Raw genomic sequence first — 23286 nt, 5'->3', positions numbered from 1 at the left:
TTCATAAATATCTATTCTTAGTTATAATAGGGTTTTATCTAGAATAAAACCCTTCTTAACTACTTTAAAAATAATTCCATGTCTTCTTGGGATTTAAAACTGACATAAATCTATTTACAGCCAACCAAATGATTGGCATATTTTTGACACCTACCATGTCTTAATACTATGTGCAGAACTAGAGAAGAGGATACAAAGAAAACAAAGGCATCCTATTCTTATGTCATGTAGGGAGATAAGAAATGCACATGTTAGCTGGGTGCTGGTGGCTCACACCCATAATCTTAGTTACTCAGGAGGCTGAGATCTGAGAATCATAGTTTGAAGCCAGCCTGGACAGAAAAGTCCGTGAGACTCTTATCTCCAATTAACCACCAGAAAACTAGAAATGGTGCTGTGCGTCAAAGTGGTAGAGCCTTGAGCAAAAATGCTCAGGGACAGTGCCCAGGCCCTGAGTTCTAGCCCCACAGCTGATTATATATATGTATGTATTGTATGTATGAGTATATATATATATATATATACATATATATATATACATATACATAATGATTAATGGATATACTTAGGGATCCTTTGAATTAAGGAGACTTCCATACAGAAGCCACACACACTGCCTCATTTGTTCTACTGTCTGAATGGTAAAGAATGTGTTAAGGAAGTAGATGTTAAAGATGCTCAAATGCCAGTTCCATCCAGCAGATACAGAGGCGACAGGTAAAGAAATGGCCTGCAATGCCATTTCATAATCTAAATAACACAATGGGGTGAAGAATGAGTTTAACTGTCAGACATGCTTAAACTGAAGAAGTCTCCCTCAGCTTCTGCTTTTACAGGGTGGATTGTCCCAGGACTAGTTTAAGAGCACAGATCAGAAGGGCATATTCCAAGAGGTAGATAACAGGATATTAGGATACAGAAAGATAAGTGCTTTGGGTAACAGATCCAGGATGTCAGGAAGCAGTAAAATTGGTTCACATTCCTGCCTTTTGACAGGATTACTGCAGAAGGTCAAATGTTCTGCAGTTACACAGCCAGGGTTTTCCTCTAACCACACCTATCATATCTCCTGCAGCTGGTCACAGTCGGCCCAGGGCTCTAGGGCTCCCACACTCAAGGAAAGGAATGACCAGCAAAATCTTAGGTCATTGAAACATGGGTCACAAAGGCCTAACACTGAAGCTCTGACAAAGGAATATGGTTTAAAGTTGCTTAAAGACAGAGGGAAAATGTGTTCTAGTAATGACAACACAGATGGTGATCCCAAATAAGCAATGAATGGTTACCCATGAGGCTCTGCTTGTCTGATGAGAATGCATTGACCAAGACTGGCTTTCTATACTTCTACACTTATCTCATTGTGTTTGGTCTGTAGGATGGTGTGTTGTACTCTTTCATTGTTAAAGATTCAAAATACAGCGTAGAGAATCTTCTCACCATGAAGGAACCTGTGGAACATTTGGTATTTTCTCCCAATTATAAAACATTGCTGATTCAAACAGAAAAGGTATGTTAGAGAAGTTTCTTTTTTTCTTTTTTTCCTTGACAAACAACGTTCAGATAATACTATTATCAGCATTGCTCAACAGGCTCTTGCCTGTAATCCCTGGTAGGCAGCATTTGGGAGGCTTGCAGCTCAGGCTAGTCCAGTTTGTGAGATCTGCATCTTGTATCAGTACATACAATTCCAGCTACTTAAGAGTTTGAGATCAAGAGGGTCATGGTTCTAAGCCAGCCTGAGAAAAAAGTTTATGAGACTCCTTCCCCCTACCCTGCTTCTCTATCTCAAAAGAAAAAGCTGGGTAGATTCCTGTTCACTTGTCACACCCCAGGTATGATAGGAAACATAAATAGGATGACTGTAATCCAAATTGGCAAGAGGAAAAAATAAGACCCAATCTCAAAAATAATCAAAGGAAAAAAAGGGCTGGATGTGTAGAAGCTCAAGTGGTAGATCACTTACCAAGCTTGAAAATGAAGAAAAAGAAGGAGGAAGAGGAGGAGAATAAGTGAAACAAAATACCCCAAAGCTCTTGTATTTCCCAGGAGGACAGTAAAGTTTACTTAAAGTAATTTTTGATGTTGACAAATATGAATGTTGTGACTTCTAAGATAACTATTTAAAGAATGAAACCAATAGATGATGTTTTCAAACTATAGAAAGAAAAGGTGAAATGTTTAATAAAGAAAAAATCCAAAAGGTTAAAAAAAAGAAAAACAGATGAGTAACTAGGAAGCTTAAGATATTACATTTGAACTAATGTATATTAGTAATTTTAATAAGTGTCAAATCAACAGGCAGAGATTACTATATTCTATTTTTTAAATTCAACTGCAAGCTGGGCTCTAGTGGCTCAAGCCTGTACTAGCTACTTAGAAGGCTGAAATCTGATGATCATAGTTCAAAGCCAGCCTGGGCAGGAAAGTCTGTGACAATCTTATCCAGTCTTAACCACCAATAGGCTAGACATAGAGCTGTGGCTTAAGTGGTAGAGTGCTAGCCTTGAGCAAAAAAAGCTCAGGGACAGTGTACAGTTCCTGAGTTCAAGCCCCAGGAACTGTACACAAATACACACGCACACAGGAGCATGTGTGTGCGCTCATGCACATGCACAACAACAGCAACAATAACAAACTATGTTTTAATATCGAAAGCAAAAAAGATGGAAAAAATTTATCTTGAATTATTTTAGACAAAATAGTTTTTAAGGCAAAAAATATACTAAGATGAATAGTATTATTTTGAAATAAATGGTTAAATCCACCAGGAATGAATGTTGAATGAATGAACAGCAATCAATAAACAAAGAATTTGAGTATCTAGATTATTATTTTTTATTTTTTTTTATTTTTTTTGTCGGTTGAACACCAAGGTGAGCACTCTGCCACTTCCAGCTTTTTCTGCTTATGTGGTGCTGAGGAATCAAACCCAGGGCCTCATGCACACAAGGCAAGCACTCTACCACTGAGCCATCTTCCCAGCCCGTAGATTATTATTATTTTGTCGATTGATTGATTGATTGATTGCCAGTTCTGGGGCTTCCACTGGGCCTGGACATTGTCCCTGAGCTTCTTTTGCTCAAGGCTGGCACTCTGCCACTTGCTCTATGGAACCACTTCTGGCCTTTTCTGGTAGCTTATTGGAGATAAGAGTCTTACATACTTTCCTACCCTGACTGGCTTCAAATCATAATCCTCAGATCTCAGCTTCCTGAGTAGCTAGGATTACAGGGATGAGTCACCAGCACCCTTCTAGTATCTAGATTTTAAGTGTCTTGCAGTAAGCATATAATAAATATTTCTTGAACTCAACATGCAATAATTGTAATGTGTTTCTTTTCTCTCTGTGCTTCAGGGATCTATTTATGGCTACGCTTTTGATGAGAAGACACCATTAAATAAGATCCTAGTTGCTTGTGATGGGAATTTTCAGGCGGTTGACTTTATCACTCCTGGAAACAAATTCTTCATGGTAAAAATATTTTATTGCAAACAATAAGATTGTCTCTTCTCCTAATGGCTCTTGCGCTGTTACATACTAATTCAATCTTTGAATATGACCATGAGATCTCTTAAAGCAGGGACTAGATATTACATTGGATGTTTTTGTCCATAATGTCAAACATGATTCCAAGGACATCAAATACCATATTCTTTACTTTGCAGGACATTTTAACAGATATTTTCTAATTTAATTTATGTCCTATAAATAATCAAATAAATACTGATTTTTTTTTACTTCTTATCATTTGTACCCTTGTACATCAATTTCACTGTCACTTGTTGACCTGGAAATATCCTCTCCTCTCTTCTTCCCAGTGGAAATATTATTCACTGCTTTATGAAAGTCAATATTGACATTGGTATCCAGTAAAGAAATAAAAATGTAAGGGTGAATAAACTGCAATATACTGTTAAAAAAAGAAAATATAATGTTTCAAGATTTAAATTCTGTCCACATGTAATTGCATAACTTTGGAATTTGCAAAAGCAATGCAAATGAGAGTCAGAGGGTATATTTGAAAATAACAGCAGGAATAGCAAGCACATCCATTGTTAAATCTCCTCTTCTGTTAGAGTGACATCATCACATTATAACCTCATAGTTTTGCCTCCTGAAAAATAGCAAAGCAGTAAGATCTTAGAAGCCACCCACTTTATATTTGCCAACCAAGCTCTGAGTTTTGATGTGTTGCGACATTCCACCTACAAGCAGCCAATCAAATACCAGAAATAGAGCTAATCATGAGCAAAAAAAAAAAAAAAAGAAGCAAAAAACCAAAAACTGACAGGAGTTTAAGGTTCTGAGTTCAAGACCTGAAAGAACATCTACACATTTGTGACATCATAGTTAAGGTATATACTTACATTCATCATCAGACTACAAGTCTGAAGTAATGCAATAAGACAGGAGTAAAAGGTATACAGACTGCGAAGGAAGAAGCAAAAGTATCTTTGTTCTCAGATGACTGGCCTCCACAGAACAGTGTGATTGCAGCAAGGTTGCTTGATGAAAGTTTGATATACAGAAAAGTCGACTGTGTTCTTCCGTATCTGTAGCAAATTTGAAATTAAAGCTACAATACTATTTACATCAGCACTAAGAAGATAAGCTCAGTATAAGTCTAACAACAGATGTATAAGCTCTCTATGAATAAAGTACAAAACCCTAAGGAGAAAATTCAAAGATGGAAATCAATGGAGAAAGATTCAAGCATTGCTGAAAGGTTCAATAGTGTCAATATGTCAGTTCTTCCTATCCTAATCTATAGATTCAATAGCATTCAAAACAAAATCTCAGCAAGTTATTTGGTGAAAATGAATTAACTACTTCTAAAATTTGTAGAGATATGTAAAAGACCCCAAATAATCAATACAATGTTAAAGTATGGAGTCAGAGATTGACATAAATATGACTTGAAGACAATATAAAACTATAATATTAAGGTAGTGTGGTACTGGTGAAAGAATAAACTGCAAAAAGATCAATGGAACAGAACAGAAAGCCAAAAATAAGCCTGTATAGATATAGTAAGCTGATATTTGAAAAGAGATCAAAAATACTATTTTCACTATGTCTCTCCAACAAATAGGCCTAAAACAAGTTGGACATGACATGCAAAAAAAATCTCACAATCTTAAACCTTTCATAAGACAAAATTCAAAATGGATCATAGATAGATCTTGTAAAATGCAAAATTATAAAACATAAGAGAAAATTTAAATAACCTTGGACTATGTACCCATGGAAGGAAAAGGGAATTTATGCTCTGCTCTATTTTTCTAGTCTTCAAACTACTCTAAAAATAAATCTAATTTTAAAAAGAACTATATATAATTCCCTATTGCTAGGCTTTCCTCATAACTTTCACCTTGTAACTTAAGACTTCCTTGTAACCTTTATGTTAAATATTTTCATGCAAAAATCTTTTTATTTTGTCAGTCATGAGATTGAACTCAGAGCCTGGGTGCTGTTCCTTAGCTCTTTTGCTTTGAGCCACAAATCCATTTTTGGTTTTCTGGTGATTAATTGGAGATAAGAGTCTCATGGACTTTCCTGCCCATGCTGGTTTCAAACCACGATCCTCGGATCTCAGTCTCCTGAACCACCAGTGCCCAGTGCAAAAATTCTTTATATTATTTTCTAATCCTACTTAGTTACATGTTACTTATGTTGATGTTGACATTATAAAACAATTTTTTATAACCTACACAACTGCAGTGAACATTTTTTTTGACTCATCAGTCTGTAGCTTAGAACATGTTTGCACGTGACAGTTTTGGTTTCCATTCAGTTTCTTTCTTTTTCTTTTTCTTTTGCAGACAATCACAGCTTCTGGAGAAGTTAATATTTGGTCCATGGAGGATTGTACTTGTCTAAGCAAGCTTTATCTGAAAACCGCAGTAAGTGTACCCAGATAAATTATTTTTAAAAAAATGATCTGCGGGAAGGATGGGTGAGAATGTTGAAGGGGTGACATAGATTGAAATGGACTGATTTGTAGAGAATGGCAACTCTCCTTTGTACAACTAATTAAGTATAATTTTTTTAATTTAATTGAGCCAGGAAGAAGCTGAATGCCAGTGTCTCATGTCTGTAATCCTAGCTGCTCAGGAGGATGAGATATGAGGATCATAGTTTAAAGCCAGCCTAGGCAGGAAAATCGATGTGTAATTATCTGCAATTAAGTACCCAAAATGCCAGAAGTAGAGCTGTGACTCAAGTGGTAGACTACTAACCTTAAGAACAAAAACTCAAGGACAGTTTCTAGGTCCCAGGACTGAGGCTTGAACACACACACACACACACAAACACACACACACACACACACACACACACACACACAATTCTAATCCAATCTGACTACATTTTTACATTTCCAGTAGTCTGTGCTATTACTTTTGCCATGTACATAGTACCTCTTGTATGCTAATAATGTCACAAAATTAAAGGACCAAGAAACAGTAGTAATGCTAAGTGTTTATATTATTGTCAGATACTGCATTACACAGCCCTAGATGGTTCAAGAGGAAGGAAGCATTAAGTATTAATGCAGTGAGTTTATTTTCTTAGATGTATTCCATATGAATAATTATTAGCTAAACACGAATCTGCTTGCCTTCCTGCCTGCCTGCCTGCTTGCCTGCCTACCTTCCTTCCTTCCTTCCTTCCTTCTTTCCTTCCTTCCCTCCTTCCCTCCCTCCTTCCCTATCTCCCTCCCTCCCTCTTTCCTTCCCTGCCTGACAATATAGCTCAGGATGGTCTGCAGTTTTCTATTTGGCCCAGCTTCCCTTTCTCTTGAAGCAGTTTCCCAAAAGCTGTGATTATAGATGTTCAGCACAACTGGCTCAGTTGTGAATCTCTTTAATACCTGCATACATGGTCCAATTTCTAATTCTTCCTCAGTTGCACAAATACATCAAGAGATGATGCTGATTTTAAAAATCACTAATATTCTGTGAACATGTTTGAAATATAAAGATTCTTATTTTATTTTCATTACTTAGTCTGTTTTGTAATTGTTTAGATAGACTATTGCCATAGCCATTTCATTGTCATTTAGGGATAAACATGATTCTACGGATATTCTATCAATCCAAATTGTAGATAAGAGAATAACAGGTTTAGGGGCATGGCTCAAGGGCTAGAGAGTCTACCTAGAAGTGGAAAGCCCTGGGTTCAAACCCCAAGACAGAAAAGAAAGGAAAATAAAAGGTACAGATTCCTGTGACTGCTTATGCATTTCTTTTGTCAGGAATGTAGAGTGGATCATTTGAGATCCTTAGCAGAACACAGTTGCCAGTCTTCTCATTCTTTCAAACCCTTGAAGACATTTTTTTCCTGCAGAGTTTGGAACCCAGGGCCTCATATATACTAAGTGCACGCTCTGCCATTCAGCTGTCTCCCCAGCCCAACAGGCTCCTTGTATGCAGGAGAGCAGCTTTCATTGTCTGGGCTTTCATCTTTAACAGACAACAACTGTGGCATGCTCTCCCTCTTCTTTATCTGCTGCCGTGGGGACTATGGACGGCTGTGTGTACTTCCTGGACATCCAGGACGAGGAATACCCAGAAGTGGTTCACAAGTCCTTCCTCTCCGAGTCGCCCGTGCACCACCTTGTGTAAGCACCTCCTGCTTCTGGGAGCACTTTGGCCAGGCCTGTCTGGGGAGGGTTCTTGTGAAGCCATTGATTGCTTTAATGTTTTATATATTTCACTTGTTTTGAATATTAACATAGTCATTCCATTCAGCAATCAGAACCTACAGAGGACTGTGCAGTGGGAAATCCATACACATCCAGTTCTCTCCCTAGAAGCCTGTTACCAATTTCTTGTGTGTCTTTCCAAAGACATTTTATCCTTACTCAAGCATCAACACATATACTTCCTTTCACTTATGCAAATAATCTTTCAGTAATCTTTCAGCGCTCAGAGTGGCACAGGCATTTCTGTTGTTAGTTCCATGAAGCAAAGACTCATTTGACAGATGAGGACAGTAAGGCACAAAGAGTATAAATAACTTGCTGACATTGTGTGTGTGTGTGTGTGTGTGTGTGTGTGTGTGTGTGTGTGCCAGTATTGGGGCTTGAATGCGAGGCTTTAACTTCTCACTTGGTTTTTTTTCACTCAATCCTGATATACTACCTCTTGAGCCTTGCCTCTACATTCAGCTTTTTGCTGGTTAACTGGAGATGAGTCTGTTGGATTTGTCTGTCCAGGCTGGCTTCAGACTCCATAGCTTCAGACCCATAGCTAACATTGCATGTGTGCGGGCCACCACTGCCACTGTTCTCAGAGGGAGAAAAACCTCACACTAAATTCTTCCTCCTCTTGCCAGGTACCAGTCACAGTGTGCTGAAACATCACACCATCATCCATTTCCAGAATCCCTTATTTCTCCTTGAAACATTGAGGCAACTCTCCAAAACATTTTCACTCATTTATAAAGAAACAGTTGCCTGCCTGACTTTCCTGTATCACCCTGATTGTGCACTTAGCCACTGTGATTAGACTAGCCTCAAGTATAATGAGTCCACCTACATGTCATCACTTGAGATTCACAAAATCAGAGAACATTAACAATCACAAACCAAGAGAATGACTGATTTGAAGCAGGTACGGTAGCTTATACCTATAATCCCAGCTACTCAGAAGGCTGAGATTGGTAAGATAGTAGTTTGCAGCCATCCCAGGCAAAAAAAATTGCTCATAAGTCTTCTCAAGAGAAACCGCTGCTTATGGTGGTGCACGCAAGTCATCCAAGTTACATCTGAAAACATAAAATAGGAGGATTGCAGTCCAGGTACCAGACCTGATAAAAATTAAGAGCCTATTCCCAAACTAACCAGTGTGAAAATGGTCTGGAGGCACTCTGGCATGGTGTTTGCCGAGCAAGGGAGAGGCTCTGACTTTAAAAGCTTAGTACTGCTTCTTCTCCCCCTCCCCACAATGCCCCTAAAAAAGGTTTGGATTTTTGTTTTGTTTAGTTTTGATGTACTCCTTGGCCATTCATCCAATAAACTAGCTTGCTATATAGCTAGGGAAATGAGTAGGATCTGACAATCATCAAATTTCTTCTTTTCTAGTTTTGACCAGCTAGGACTGTTTCTTTTTGCTGGAACAGCAGAAGGAAAGCTCTTTATTATCAATGCCAAGCCCTCAAGTTTATTTAAGATTCTTGGATTCACAGGTACAACACAGAATGTATGTGTATTTAACGTATTATAATCAGTATTTTATTATAGTTCATAACTGTAGTCTTAGCTGTAATCTGGAAGATCATGATTCTGTGAGAGTCGGGGCAGAAAAGTCTAAGAGACTCCATCTCAAATTACATTGGGTGTGATGGTACATGCATGCCATTCTAGCTAGATCACAGGTATGTGCCACCATATCCAGCTTTTGTTGGTTGATATGGGGATCTTACAAAATTTGTGCCTGGGCTACTTTAAGCCAAAGTTGTCCTGATCTCCACCTCCTTGGTAGCTGTGTTATGAGGGTGAGCTTCCATGCCTGGCTGAGAGTTATTTTGGCTCACGGTTATAAGAAGTCCATCCATGGCTGTTTTCCCTGTACACTTGACTAGAACATTATGATGACTGGAACTTAAGGTGGAGGGCCTTCTTCACCTTATGGTGAACAGGAAGCAGAGAACGGGGAGGGGAGCAGGTACCTGCCACAACCCTCAAAGGAATACCCCCAGTGACCTTCTTCCTGTGGCTAGGCCCCCATTTCCTAAACTTTCCAGTATCTCCCAAAATAGTACCACCAGCTGAAGGCCAAGTGTGCAACACATGAGTCCTGTAGGGGAATTTTGTATTCAAGCTATTCAGTGATAGAATTATGATCTTGAAAACATGGAAGCCAATAAGATGGCCCAAGAAGACAGAGGAGAAGTACATTTACATGCTACCTGGGGCCAAACAGGTAACCTAAATATGTACATTAATGAACCTAGTGGAGTAGACCCTGTGCCAGACCTCGAAGTAAATGTAGAGCCTGCCACTTTTTAACCTATCTCATTGGTTAGTGATTAGGATGGGAGAAGCTGAGAATAGAACACTGATTCATGTTTTAGGCTGAAGCTGTCCGCAGAGAGATAATGAGGCAAGAAAAACCAAGGATGGGCACAAGTAATGAGCAACTGAGGGAGGGATAGCAACACTGCCAGAAAGAGCTCAAAGAAAAAAGGCTAGATGAGATACAGTGACCAAAGTATGAGTAGGATGAGGACTGGGCAGATGTCCTTGTGTATTTGCCAATCAGTGGATGCTCCTTGAAAGAGATTAGAGAGGGAATGGGGGTGAGAAAATAAAGTTCGTTAAGTGGCAAGTTTGTTTTCAGAAGTTTGCAGAAGGGAAAGAGGATCAGATGGTAATGGCTGAGAGGAGGCAGAAAGGAAAGGAAAGTTCTTAGCTGAAGAGCTAAGCATCCTTCAGGAACATTATAAGAAGCCATAAGGAACACTGAACATAAAAAGAGGTGACTGATGTGCTGGGAAGGTGGCTCAGTGGTAAAGTGCTTGCCTCGCATGCATGAGGCCCTGGGTTCGATTCCTTAGCACAACATAAACAGAAAAAGCCAGAAGTGGCATTGTGGCTCAAGTTGTAGAGTACTAGCCTTAAGCTGAAGAGCTGAGGGACAGCGCGCAGGCCCAGAGTTCAAACCCCACAACCAGCAAAAAAAGAAAAAAAAAGAGGTGATTGAGGATTGGGAACATGACTTACTATTGAAGAGTGTTGGCATAAAACTGAGTTAATCACCAGCTCTGAAAACTAAAAAGTAAAAATAAAAGATGGTTAAGAGATAGTGTGTGGTCCAATTGAAGATTATAATGATGGGCTAAAAAAATCACAGCTAGGACCTGAGACTGATTGCTACATTAGTATGAAGAAACAAAAGAGGACGAAAACTGAGAAAGTATGTGTTTCTGGATAAAGCCATCAAGGCTGACTTTCTGTGATATGCCCTTGGGCTTCCTTTATAAAGAAGGAGGAATGCAATCAACTGAATACCTGAAGAAGGCTGACTAGGCAAATAGCACTGTCTAGGATGCCAGGTAAGTATGAAATGAACCTATGGTGAGCTCCAGGCATGGCGCCCCTGGCCAAGGTCAGACTAGCTGGATTCTAAGAGGAGCCAACTGCTAATCATGTATACTTCCGGCACATCTGCAGTCCCTTGATCACTGATGCAAAGAATATTGCTGTCTGAGTTTAACATCCAGTGTTATAGTGGGGGAACTGGCACGCAAGCTCAGTGCCAGTGGCTCACATCTGAAATCCTAGCTCCTCAGGAGGCTGAGACCTGGAGGATTTCCATTCATAGCCAGCACAGGAAGAAAAATCTATGAGACTCCAAATAACAAGCAAAATATCAGAGTGGAACTATGGTTCAAGTAGGTAAGAGCGCCAGTCAGGAGCATGAAAGCTGTGTAAGAACACAAAGTCCTAAGTTCAAGCCATGGTATTCCAAGAAAAAAAAGAAAAAGAAACAGTGGTGAGATGTCTGTAGTTGGCACGTGAGGTTCTAAAGCACAGGGGGCATAGATGAGCAGGGTAGATATTGTCAGGAAAGATCAAATGGACGAAAGGATAGGAAGGAGACAGAGGCCTGAACAGATCAGACCAGACTTTAATCATCGCTGGAGAGGGGCATCAGGTACCACCAAGCAAAGTTATAGATACTAGGAGCGCAGAGGGAAGGGGGTTGTGAAATCAAGCAATGACCACAGACAGTCCAGGGGCAATGTGTACTTTTAGAAAGAGCCAGTGATAATGTTTATCTAAGAACTGGCCTCAAGGGGGTGGGGGTGAGTGGAACATGAAGGCAGAATTGGGTTGAGAACAGTGCAGATTCTCATCAGATATGGTGGGCTTTAGAAAGCACCCTAATTGGGAAAGAGCCGGAGCAAAACCAAGCTGTTTGGAAATGTCAGTCCAGACACTAATGCAGGAAAAATAGCCTCAAAACCGTTCCTTATGTACTTTATTTTTAAAGGGACCTTTTTAAATATCAGTAAACAAATTTGATACTAGAGACTAAGTGAAGGCAAGTGTATTGATACATATTTGTGTGTGGGTATGCTGGTTCTGAAGCTTGAACTCAGTTTGAGTGCTGTCCCTGAGAATTTTGGACTCAAAGCTAACACTCTAACACTTGAGCCACAGCTCTGCTTTGAGCTTTTGCAAGTTTAAATGGAGATAAGAGCTTCATGGACTTTTCTGCCTGGGCTAGTTTGAACCATGATCCTTAGATCTCAGCCCCTTGAGTAGCTAGGATTACAGACATGAGTCACTGGCACCTAGCTATTATGTGATATCTTAATTGAAATGGGAAAAAGTTCTTAAAGTCAGGAAGTTTTGAAGCAGGGTCTCCCAAGAACTTCTTGGCCAGGAACTTGAGATTTTCCTGTGTCAGTCTCCCAATTACAGGGATTAGAGGGGTGTACAATCATACCCAGATTAAAAGATTTCCTAAATTTAACCAGTGACAACTTATGGATTGATTTCCATTTGCTTTCAGAGTCAGGTAAAGAAATCCTACAGATATCCACAGTGTCTATTCTGGAAAGAGACTTAGTAGAAGTGATGGTACTTTCCCCACTTCCAGAAACAGGAAGCAGCAGGCTGGAAATATTTACTCTGCCTAAAATATTACCACAAGGTAAGGAAAAAGGAGCAACCCAACTCATTCTTCCTGGACCTAAATAAACTGTTTGCCCTAGTTATTTTCTGGTTTTCTTCTTGTTGTTTTTGTTTTTGTAGTCATAGCATTATTTTTCTTAGCATGTGAAGAGGCAAAAATGTACATCTTTACAAAGAAAAACGGATGTGGTTGTCAAACAATTTGAAACATGGAGTTTTTTCTAGGCCTTGTGACTCACAAGTCTGTATTATTATCAGAGAAAAGGAATATAGAATCCACTGCTATATCAAATTGGTGTGGCATTTTGTGATACCTCTTGTTCTGTTGCTTTAAGTAAAATATAGTGATGTCTTTTCTTTCCCAAATCTTGCAGTTTCTACAGGCTTTTCCGACGAAAGGGGGAGGCTGCAAGACGTGCTGGTTCATAAGTTCCTGTACGAAACGGAGCACGCGCTGTCTTCTGCGGTCCTGGGCTTTCAAAACAATCGCATCTATGGCTTCTGTAGTCAAGTTCCATACATCTGTAGCTATCTTATTCCTGAAACAGTATGTGAAAACAGAACTGCATTTCCATTTGTCTTACAAGATTTGAAAGTGATCCGAGCCAGGCACCAGTGGCTCATGACTGTAGTGCTACCTATTCAGGAGGCTTAGTTCTGAGGATCGATCTTTCTCTTTATATATATATGTATATATGCTCTATTTGCTTCCACAGAATAGTCCGATTGATAATGGCTTTATTATATTAACATAAGTCCCTTTAATTAGATATATCCCAGTGTTATTTGTTAATCCATCATAAAATACATTCAAACGACTTTAACACTTGTAACACATATATCATACTTGTTAGATAGTCATGCAGATGATACAATATTGGTTTCTTTGTCTAAAGAAAAATTCTAGCATTAGCTCTATTCCATAGGTATTAACATCTATAGATGATTTTTGGTGGAATTTTGTACTCTAGCCCCAAGCAAAATGGCATAAAATAGTTAAATTGTGCTTCTGACATGTTTTCATCACTCTTTCTTTAGCCTTCTTCCATGTTGTGTCACACAAAGGCCCTCCACAATGACCTTCTGCATACTGTCCTTAGCCAGTCAGCATCTCACTGATTCTTTTTTTTTAATTTAATTTAATTTTATTTGTGAACATACTATACAGAGGGGTTACAATTACATGGGCAGGATAATGCATACATTTTTTACCAAGCATTGCAGTTTCCTCCTTTTGTTTACCCTTCACCTCCCTTCCCAGCCTCCCCCCCATCTCACTGATTCTTATCTTGGGTCCAACAGTATCTCTCTGTCTGCTCTAAATTCTTCGGTAAACCTCCTTCTATCTCAGAATACCTGGCATTTAGCATTGAAATTGAGAAAACTAAGAAATGGTTTGTGGCAGGAAAGAGTCAAGAAAAGTGTGATGGAGGAAGGAATATTTAAACTGAGCTTTGATGACTAGATAAACATGGAGGGCTGGCCAAGCGAGGTGCTCAAGAGGCAGAGCAGAGATAAGAGTTTGGTCCAAGGCTGGCTTTGACAAAAGTGAGAGATCCTACCTTAAAAAATAAAGATAGGGCCAGCACTGGTGGTTCACACCTGTAATCCTAGCTACTCAGGAGGCTGAGATCTAAAGATCAAGATTCAAAGCCAGCCTGGGTAAGAAAGATCAGAAAAGTTTGTGAGAATCTTTTCTCCAATAAATTACTCAAACAAAGCCAGAAGTGGAGCTATGATTTAAATGGTGAAGCACTAGCTTTGAGCAAAAAAGCTCAGGGACAGTGCTTAGTCCCTGAGTTCAAGTCCTAGGACCACACATGAGGGGGGGGAGGGAGGGAGAGGGATAAGATACATAATGAGCTAGTAATGGCTTCATTTCATTGCACATGATGTATTAAAATAATTTGTAGACTAAAGATTGTCAGTGTAGGTTGAGCTCTTATACAGTAGCAGAAACAAACTTTTATTTGCAAACAAAGACATAAACACAGGTGTCTACTTGATCCTGGTTCATTTCAATGGACAGTGTTCTCAGATTCTATAATCTATGTACATCTGCAGACCCAAAGTTGCTCCTCATGTTTTCTATAACATAGTTCTCTTCTTTTATTGGCAGGAACATATTGGTGTTTGTGTTCTTAAGCCATTCCAAAAAATGCAAAGCAAACAATATGGACCAGGAAGGCTCTCTCTGTCTTTACACGGATTGTGGCTCATGTCAATAGCTAAATGTGGAATTCTCTGCATCCGAGATACTGTGACTTTGGTAAATACCATTTTAAAAGTAATATGAAATGTGTATAGTGCTTTCAGATGAGAAACAAAAGCCCTTAGGAAAGAATTCACAACTCTCTCTCAAGTGAGTTGACTCAACTATTTCCTTATCACTGATGGTATTAATGACATTAATGTTCTTTTACCAGTGTTTTTATGTGCAGTGGTTTGAATCTCTGTGCCATGACATCTGCAGATACAGAGCACTGGACAGGGTACTGTGGTTGAGTTCCAGCCCTGCTCCATCATTGCTAGTTTGTTGCATGACTTGGAAACTCACTGAGAGGCACTACACTTGAAATGTTCAGCTAACAAGTTAGCGAAACACCTCTGTACCCTGGGGGACACGTGGGAAACTGTTCTGGAAATGGTTGCATTGCAACATGCTGTCCTCACCCCCACCCCCAGCTGTGGCCTTCCCACCTGGCCTCTTGCTCAGTGTGACCTCTTGCTCAATGAAGCAATTCTGATTTCTACTGTGCTCTGATCTGACAAAGTGAAAACAGTTGGCTCTCCTCAAAAGGTGGGAATGTTTTAGGGACTGTCTAGTGCTGGCCAGTGGCATAACTGAATTCAATCAGTGATACTTAAGTTTTCTGCCCACACACCTGGAACACTGCAGGCATTTTATACATGACACATTTCCACTGGTCTAGATGTATTTGGGAACATCCTAGCCCCTTTTTCTCACTTCTAGAAGAAGGAATCTTTGGGCAATGGTGGTGCTACTCTACAGGGAAAAAACAAATGAACATGAATCCCTTAGAGATTATTTTTGAATGATTTGCAAATTCAGCTACCCTATAGTGGGGCATAGGGACAGGGGAGAGATTCCATGGCATGTTCTTTGATAGGTTTTTTTTTATTTTGAACTATTTGAATATATGTCCTACTCTAAAAGGTAAGGCCTTGCGTTTGAGAACCAGAATAGGTAGAAGTAATAGTTTTAGTCAAGGAGCTTACCCTGTTGCCACATGTACCCCATTCATGCAATGTTTTGTTTGGCTTGATGAATTGGTTTAATTATCCTCTCCTGTGGGCATTGGTGGCTCATGCCTGTGATCCTAGCTACTCAGGAGGCTGAGATATGAGGATCCAGGTTTAAAACCAGCCTGGGCAGACAAATTTGAGAGGCTTGTATCTCCAATTAGCTAACAAAAAAAGCCAGAAGTGAAAGTGTGGGGGTATGCTTTAAGAAGTAGAGTACCAGCCTTTCATGAAAAAGCCACAGGAGAGCATGAGGCTCTGAGTTCAAGCTCTAGTACTGGCATACACGTCAATATATGCACATGCACACACACCCACTCACACACACACACACACACACAAATTGTCTTCCTTCTTTTCCACTCTCATTACACATTACACTCAGCTGCTCTGCCTGATTCTTGGTGGCAGGTTCTGAATTTTTCTTACTCAAGGCCTCTTAGCCTTCAGCAACGACATTCACTTCCTGATTGCTTGTCAAAAGTCAATGATAAGCCAGGCATAGGGGGCTCACTCCTGTAATCCTAGCTACTCAGAGGCTCAGAAATGAGGATAATGGTTCAAAGCCAGCCCAAGCAGGAAAGTCATTGAGACTCTTATCTCCAATTAACCACCAGAAAACCAGAAGTGGTGCTGTGGCTCAAGTGGTAGAGAGCTAGTCTTGAGCTAGCTGAAGAGCTCAGGGACAGTGCCCAGGCCCAGAGTTCAAGCCCCACAACTGACAAAAAAAAAAAAAAAAAAGAGAGAGAGCAAGTCAGTATTGCTTGGAACTAAGGATTTTAAATGCTGCACATTGCTGAGACTACTTCCATACCAGCAAAAATGTCATCTGCAAATAGGAGGCAACCTATTGGCAAGAAAAAGCACTTGTAACCTTGCTAGAAAAGTGATATGGCAAAATCGTGTTTGTAATTTCTCTGCTTTGTCTCTACAACTATTGAGGAACCATTTTCTCGGTACCGGAGTCATTCTCACCATGGACAAGGAATTCAATCCTTGAGAATTTCCATGGATGGACAACATATTCTGGCATCTGGGAAAGATGACACCACCCTTGTCTACCTAAAATGGAGGTACATACAGTAAACAGTAAGCCACCCCCAACCATGTGCTAGGATATGTTAAAATAGAGATTTCATTATTCAAGAATAGCAGAAGTAGCCGGGCGTGGGGGCTCATGCCTGTAATCCTAGCTACTCAGGAGGCTGAGATTTGAGGATCTTGGTTCAAAGCCAGCCCAGGCAGGAAAGTCCATGAGACTCTTATCTTCAATTAACGACCAGAAAGCCAGAAGTGATGCTGTGACTCAAGCAGTAGAGCACTTGCTTTGAGCTGAAGAGCTCAGGGACAGCATCCAGGCCCAGAGTGCAAGCCCCACGACCCACTGGGAGCGGGGGGGGGGGAAGACTAGCAAAACCAACATTCTAGAAGAAAGGTGGCTATTGAGAAGACTGTTATATTTCTAGGTCCAGAAAGTAGATGATGTGCCATGTTATGGGAAAAGGGCTACAGTGGAAGCCCCAGGGTAGATCAGACTGGGAAAGTGGAGGGAAAGGTGAGTAATAACCTTGGTTTCCAAAGGAAGGACCACGTGGGCTCAGCAGATTCTGGGAGCACAGGAGCTATCTTTACTTGTCTAGGACTTGACCCTGAGACTACAGGGAAGGGAAGATAATGGCTATGGTGTCTGCATTTGAAAGCCAGTGTCCCAGAGCCAGCTTTTACTATCTCTAGGAACTGGCTTGTCCCTGGGAGAGTCAACAAGGCCCCAGATTTCAAAGATCAAAGTACAGAACATAAAGAGGCATTAGTAATATACAACCTATTTCTTTGTGTAGGCATCTGGAAATAATACTGCTAAATATACTTTTGTTAATGTGATGCTGGGGTCTGTGGTTCTTGGTTTTGGTTATTTTTTGTCTTTTTTAATATAGGCGGCTTGCAGGAAATTTAGCCACTGAAATGACCTCATATTGCCGGAGAATACTAACTTTCATGATTGGCACCATGGAAGAGGAGAATAATTATTTAACTACACGCCATGGTTCCATAGATTTGGCAAGCGAACCTGAACGCACAGTTGAGTTCACTGTAGTTAGTTTGCTTTCCTTGAAAATCATGTGATGTTTTCCATTACGTTTTCTTTAAGTACGTTTTTAGCAATATTTCTTCTGATCTAGGTATAGTTTTGGGTTTTTTTTTCAAATCACTAGACTGAAAATATTCAGGCTTTCTTAAAGTGGTCACAAATATGTAGATGAGATGGATATATGAGTCAGATCATATGAGATCTTATTTAAAGCCTAGTAAAAGGCCTAATCTTGTTGAGGGAATAATCAATCTACTACCAATACTGGTACATGGTCAAAACTGTCTCTCTGTTTTTCATATTACACGCATGATTTGCAAAGTGTCCGACTAGAACAACATTCATTCAGTCAGTAAATCAACCAACAAATATCTATTGAGTACCTTCAAAATGGTAGGCTGAGAGTAGAGTTACAGACATAAAGGAGAAAGGAAAAGTTTCTATTTTCAAGGTGTTTACATTCTAAAATAGGGTGTTGATATATGCAGAGATATGGGAACATAAGCAAATAAATAATTAAAGGTAAGATAGTGAAAAGTTATATTTTATTCTATGTTTTATTAAATTGGTTTATGTAACAATAGTTGCCTGGGTAGCTGAGATCTAAATTAAAGAAGATACTATGCAAAGAAATGAGATGGAGGGAAGGTGAGCCAAAGGCAAAGGGGCAACGGGTGTGGCATGTGATGTGTGAGGACCTACAAAAGGCAGAAAGGGAGTGGTAAGAGGTGAGATCCTCAAAGTAGGAAAAAGCACAGCTGAGGAAGAACTTGGTCGAGAGCTTAGACTTTATTTTGCAAGTAAGGAGAGTCTATGGGAATCGTCTGAGCAGAGGATTAACAATACATATTATTTATGGTTTTTAAATGATCACTTTCTGCTCCATGGACCAAGTTTCCTGCAGAGACCAGAGTGGAAGCAGAGAGATGGCTCAGGAGGCAATGACAGACATAGGGAAGCAGTTCTGGGATGGGGAGGGGAGAAGTGATGGATTCCAAGTCAGTGTCATTTAGGACTAAACATAGAAGGAGAGGCCAAGAAAGGATTTCAGATGACTCCTGGATTCTTTTCTCCAAGCAGCTGCATAGAAGCTGGCATCCTGCATGGGGATGGGGAACACCTTTTGAGAGGAAGTAGGGAGTAGAGAAGAGGAAGTAGGGGAGAAAGAAGGGATCTCGAATCAGTTTTACCCATGCTGGCTCCAGACACCCATTAAACAAGTGAACAGGCTGCTGAAGATGCTGATTTGAGGGGGAAGGGCATGTGGACTGGATGGATTTAAAGCCAGAAGACTATAGAGTCGTGATGAGAGAATGACTGGGGAGAAGCAGAAGTACCCAGAGAGAGCAACTCCTACTACAGGAAAGCAGAGAAGAGCGTGAGGAGAAGCCAGGAGGCTGTGACATCCTACAGCCTTCCACAGCACTTGGCTAAAAAGGGAAGCGTAGAAATGAGGCAGAAGTGACAGGGAATGTGTGGTCGGGGGTCAATGGTTTTTCCTCTGTGATTAGTATCTATTTGGATACTGTTGTGAGAGATGCAGTAGAAGAGGGAAATAGATGCTCTAGAGGGAAATACTATAGAGTGGAAAGCACCAGTGACAGGATAGAATTTGATGGCAAGATTATGTGGTCCACAGTAACAGAAGGAATGATTTGGTAGTGATATGACCTGTGTGATCATTTCTGACTTTTTTTGGTCAGTCATGGGGCTTGAACTCTGGGCCTGGGCACTGTCACTGATCTTCTTTTAGCACTTCACCACTCGAGCCACAGCTCCACTTCTGGCTTTTCTGGCAATTTATTGGAAGAGTCTTGCAGACTTTCCTTCCCAGGCCAGCTTCAACCTTGACCCTCAAATCTCAGCCTCCTGAATAGCTAGAATTATAGGGGTAAGCCCACAGGCCCCTGGTTCAGTGACTTTCTTGATCACTTGCCAGGTAGCAATTAGTTTTTGTTGTTGTTTGGTGGGTTGAACTCATGGCTTTGCACTTCCTAGGCAGATGCTCTATCACTTGAGCCAAGTCCTCATCACTTTTTGCTGCAGTCCATTTTGAGATGGGACGTCTATTCTTGCTTAGACCTCCATCCTTCTGCTTATGCATCCCACATCACTGGGATGACAGGTGTCAGCCACCACACCTAGACTTTTGTTGTTGGTGTAGAGATGATATTGCACTATTATTTGGGGGGGGGGCTGGGCTGGTCACAAACCTTAATGCTCAATTCTTTGCTTCACAAGTATTGGGATTACCAACTATGAGCCATAGTGCCCAGCAAGATTGAAGCAAGGTATTGCTATGGTTCAATTTCATGTAACTTTATGTTATCAGTCATTAGAACTGGTTTATTTCTATTATAAGAACAGACTGATAAGAATTAATTTACCCCTTGGTATATCACTTTGACAATTAAAAAAAAGAAAATTGAAAAAAGAATTAATAAGGCATTTTATCTTTGGCAGACAAATGTATACTGTTATTTTTTTTCAACACAACAAATGTGAAAGGACTTAGTGTGATTAAAAGGATAGGGAAAGAGAACTTGACAAATTTTTAATTTGATGTCTGTAGCATTCTAATCAATCTCAGCCTAAGCCAAATATTGACTCATCACAAGAGGACTTGCAAATCCCTGAAGAAAGTCACCAGAAGGAACGTTCTTGGATTGAACAAAAAAGCCAAGAGGTATTTATAAAGTATAGGACAGGCTTAAAATCCTGCCCTGTGGTGTACCAACTAGATTCCGTTCCTAAGGAAACCTAGTAGAACGTTAGATGGTTTAATGGGATACTATTTGTGCAAGCAACTTTCTAAAATATAGCCCAATCTTTCACATTCAGTTAAATAGCTGTATGAACTTACTTAGGCTACCATGAAACCTAACCAAAGTGTCCAGGTAAGCCCAAAAGCTGTGACGTGGCCCCATTTTGAAGTCAGTTGTTTTTTGTTTTGTTTTGTTTTGTTTTTTGTAGGGGTCTGGGTCGGATGTTTATCTTAATACAAAGATCTGGGAACAGAATGGGTGCTTTAGCTTCAGACATAATGAAAAGGACACAGACAGCATGTTGATGGCAACCCATGCCCTTAAGTTCTCAGATCAAAAGCCACACTGGTTTCCCATTGTCAGTTACTCACTGTTTCATTTTTCACTACTTATTTTCTTTCTATTGGCTTATACAAGTGACATCAGTTCCATGGTCACTTACAGTTAGATATAAGCAAAGTATCCACAGGGACACTTCAAGCTCTTAGAAGTGTTTATTTCTGTCTCTAGAGCACTGCTCTATACATGCACAGGAATGTCTGATAGATCTTCCTGCAGTTCTCTTACTCTGGTCAGTAATGTAGTTTGTTCATTTCAGGCAATCAAAAATGAGATTAAACTGTTTTCTCAGAAAAGAAAAGACATAAAGATGGGAATCAAGCTGCTCACTAAAACAGTAAGTGTTAGGACTTTATATGTGCATACATTCTGCCCTCGGCCCTATTACTTTTTGAACTTTATTCTGTTCTACAGAGTGTGAGGAAGCACCTCCCATGATGTTTCCAAGGTTCTGTAGCAAGGTGGAACTTTCTCCATATCATGCTTGGTGTTATGTCAACAGTGGCTTTCTTCTCTATCTTCCCAAATATCCATCTTTAGATGGATTTTAATACTCTTAATCAAGTTATACATGTACCTTTTGTAAATGAAACTAAATTGTATAAACTAAAAACTAATGTTTTATTTTTTGTATTGGTACAGGGGCTTGAAGTCAGGGCCAGAACACTCAGTCTCAGCTTTTTCACTCAACACTAACGTTCTACCATTTGAGCCACAGCACTACTTCCCAGTTTTTGGTGGTTAGACTTTCCTACCCAGGCTGCTTCAAACCATGACCCTCAGATCTCACCCTTCTGAGTAGCTGGGATTACAGCCATGAGGCACCAGTGCCCAGCTCCGAAATGAATATTTTTAAAACCGCCCCTGCCCTACTTCTCTGATTCCTATGCTCATGAGATAACTTCATAACCTTTTCTTTTTGGCTTCTTTACCTTCATCTTGCTAACTAGTCTTCTTATTACTACTGTTCTTTGTGTTTTGTTTTGTTTTTGTGTGCTTGTGCTAACTATGGGTTTGCCAGTATTAAATGTGAGCACATCAGTTTTCTTTCACATACCCCACCACACAACAGATCCTATGCTCAGTTTACATGCCATTGGCATGGTGCAGACCTTCCTCAGAGCTGAGCTACACGGATACTTTGATTACACATCTATTTTTATAACTTTATTTTTTTGGAATAAATAACTGCCTTTGCACTTATCACCTCCTCAGACTCTAGCAAAATGCTAGAATATTTCTCAATTCAGTCAAGTACCTGACGTAATAGATCTGTCATGTTTGTTGTCATGTCTAGTCTAAGCACTTGCTCTCTAAGCTGGGGAACGCCCTTTGTTACACAGCTGTGTCATGGGCTATAACTCACATGTAATCCAGGGTGAATGGTCCCTGCCCCTAGAGTCATACAACACTTTAGTGTCTGATTTTTCTTAAAATGTCTAGCCTAGACTCACATTCCATTGATGGTTTGCCTACATGGGCAATGATTTCCCCTTAGAGTTCGGAATGTGTGTTCCATTGTCTTCTGACTTACTGAATTCGCTCTTTATCCACATGCTTGGGGTGGAGTCCTGCAAGCCCAATAAAAGCAGACCATATTGGGAAGTAGCTTGGGTACCAGAAGACCTGTTCCATCTGGGGAAGTAGCTCAGAGGCCAGAAATGGTCCATTTAGGGGGATATGCCTCAAATTTTCCATATGGGAAGCTACCTAGGGGTTACTCAGAGGCAAGTAAATCAAACCATTTAGGGAGATAACCACGGCAGAACCAGAGTATTCTCTGTAGCAAAGCTCTCCTAAGGCTAAACAGCATTCAAAGAATGGCCTCTCTCAGTTCTAGGATTTTCAGAGCTGGGAGGAAAGGCCCCTCTACCAAGCAAGGCACCAGGATGTCTGTAAGGACAAAGCATATTGCTTAGACCCAGTGTCCTTACTTCATAATCCCAGCTACACAGGAGGCCTAGGTAGAAGACTCATGATCCAGGCTGGCTGCAGACAAAAATGAAACACCCTATCTGAAAAATAACTTAAATCCCAAAAGGGTTGTGTGGTATTGTTGAAATGGTATAACACCTGCCTCCCAACTCATGAAGTTTTCATGGCAGGGCCCTGGTTCAAACTCTAGTATTGCTAAAATAAACAAAATCAGTTTGTGATGAACTTATATGTTTTGCTGTCTCGG

At 40.2% G+C, this 23286-nt stretch overlaps 1 protein-coding gene across 1 annotated transcript in view; it reads left to right on the top strand.

The window, feature by feature from the left end:
- Positions 1 to 23286, top strand: part of Cfap43 (cilia and flagella associated protein 43) — a 74418-nt gene that overhangs the window by 25416 nt on the left and 25716 nt on the right. The window contains exons 8-20 of the mRNA XM_013017599.1: positions 1376 to 1507; positions 3356 to 3472; positions 5824 to 5904; positions 7474 to 7622; positions 9087 to 9190; positions 12526 to 12666; positions 13022 to 13194; positions 14767 to 14916; positions 16854 to 16984; positions 17846 to 17990; positions 18428 to 18436; positions 20597 to 20686; positions 21364 to 21441. Of these exons, the coding sequence (XP_012873053.1) occupies positions 1376 to 1507; positions 3356 to 3472; positions 5824 to 5904; positions 7474 to 7622; positions 9087 to 9190; positions 12526 to 12666; positions 13022 to 13194; positions 14767 to 14916; positions 16854 to 16984; positions 17846 to 17990; positions 18428 to 18436; positions 20597 to 20686; positions 21364 to 21441 (1500 nt within the window). The remainder of the gene's footprint in view (positions 1 to 1375; positions 1508 to 3355; positions 3473 to 5823; positions 5905 to 7473; positions 7623 to 9086; positions 9191 to 12525; positions 12667 to 13021; positions 13195 to 14766; positions 14917 to 16853; positions 16985 to 17845; positions 17991 to 18427; positions 18437 to 20596; positions 20687 to 21363; positions 21442 to 23286) is intronic.

This window comes from Dipodomys ordii, unplaced genomic scaffold (genome assembly GCF_000151885.1).
Source record: "Dipodomys ordii isolate 6190 unplaced genomic scaffold, Dord_2.0 Scaffold36, whole genome shotgun sequence".
Taxonomy (NCBI): domain Eukaryota; kingdom Metazoa; phylum Chordata; class Mammalia; order Rodentia; family Heteromyidae; genus Dipodomys; species Dipodomys ordii.
The sequence above is the reverse complement of the archived record's forward strand: the minus strand, read 5'-3'. Positions and strand labels throughout refer to the sequence as shown.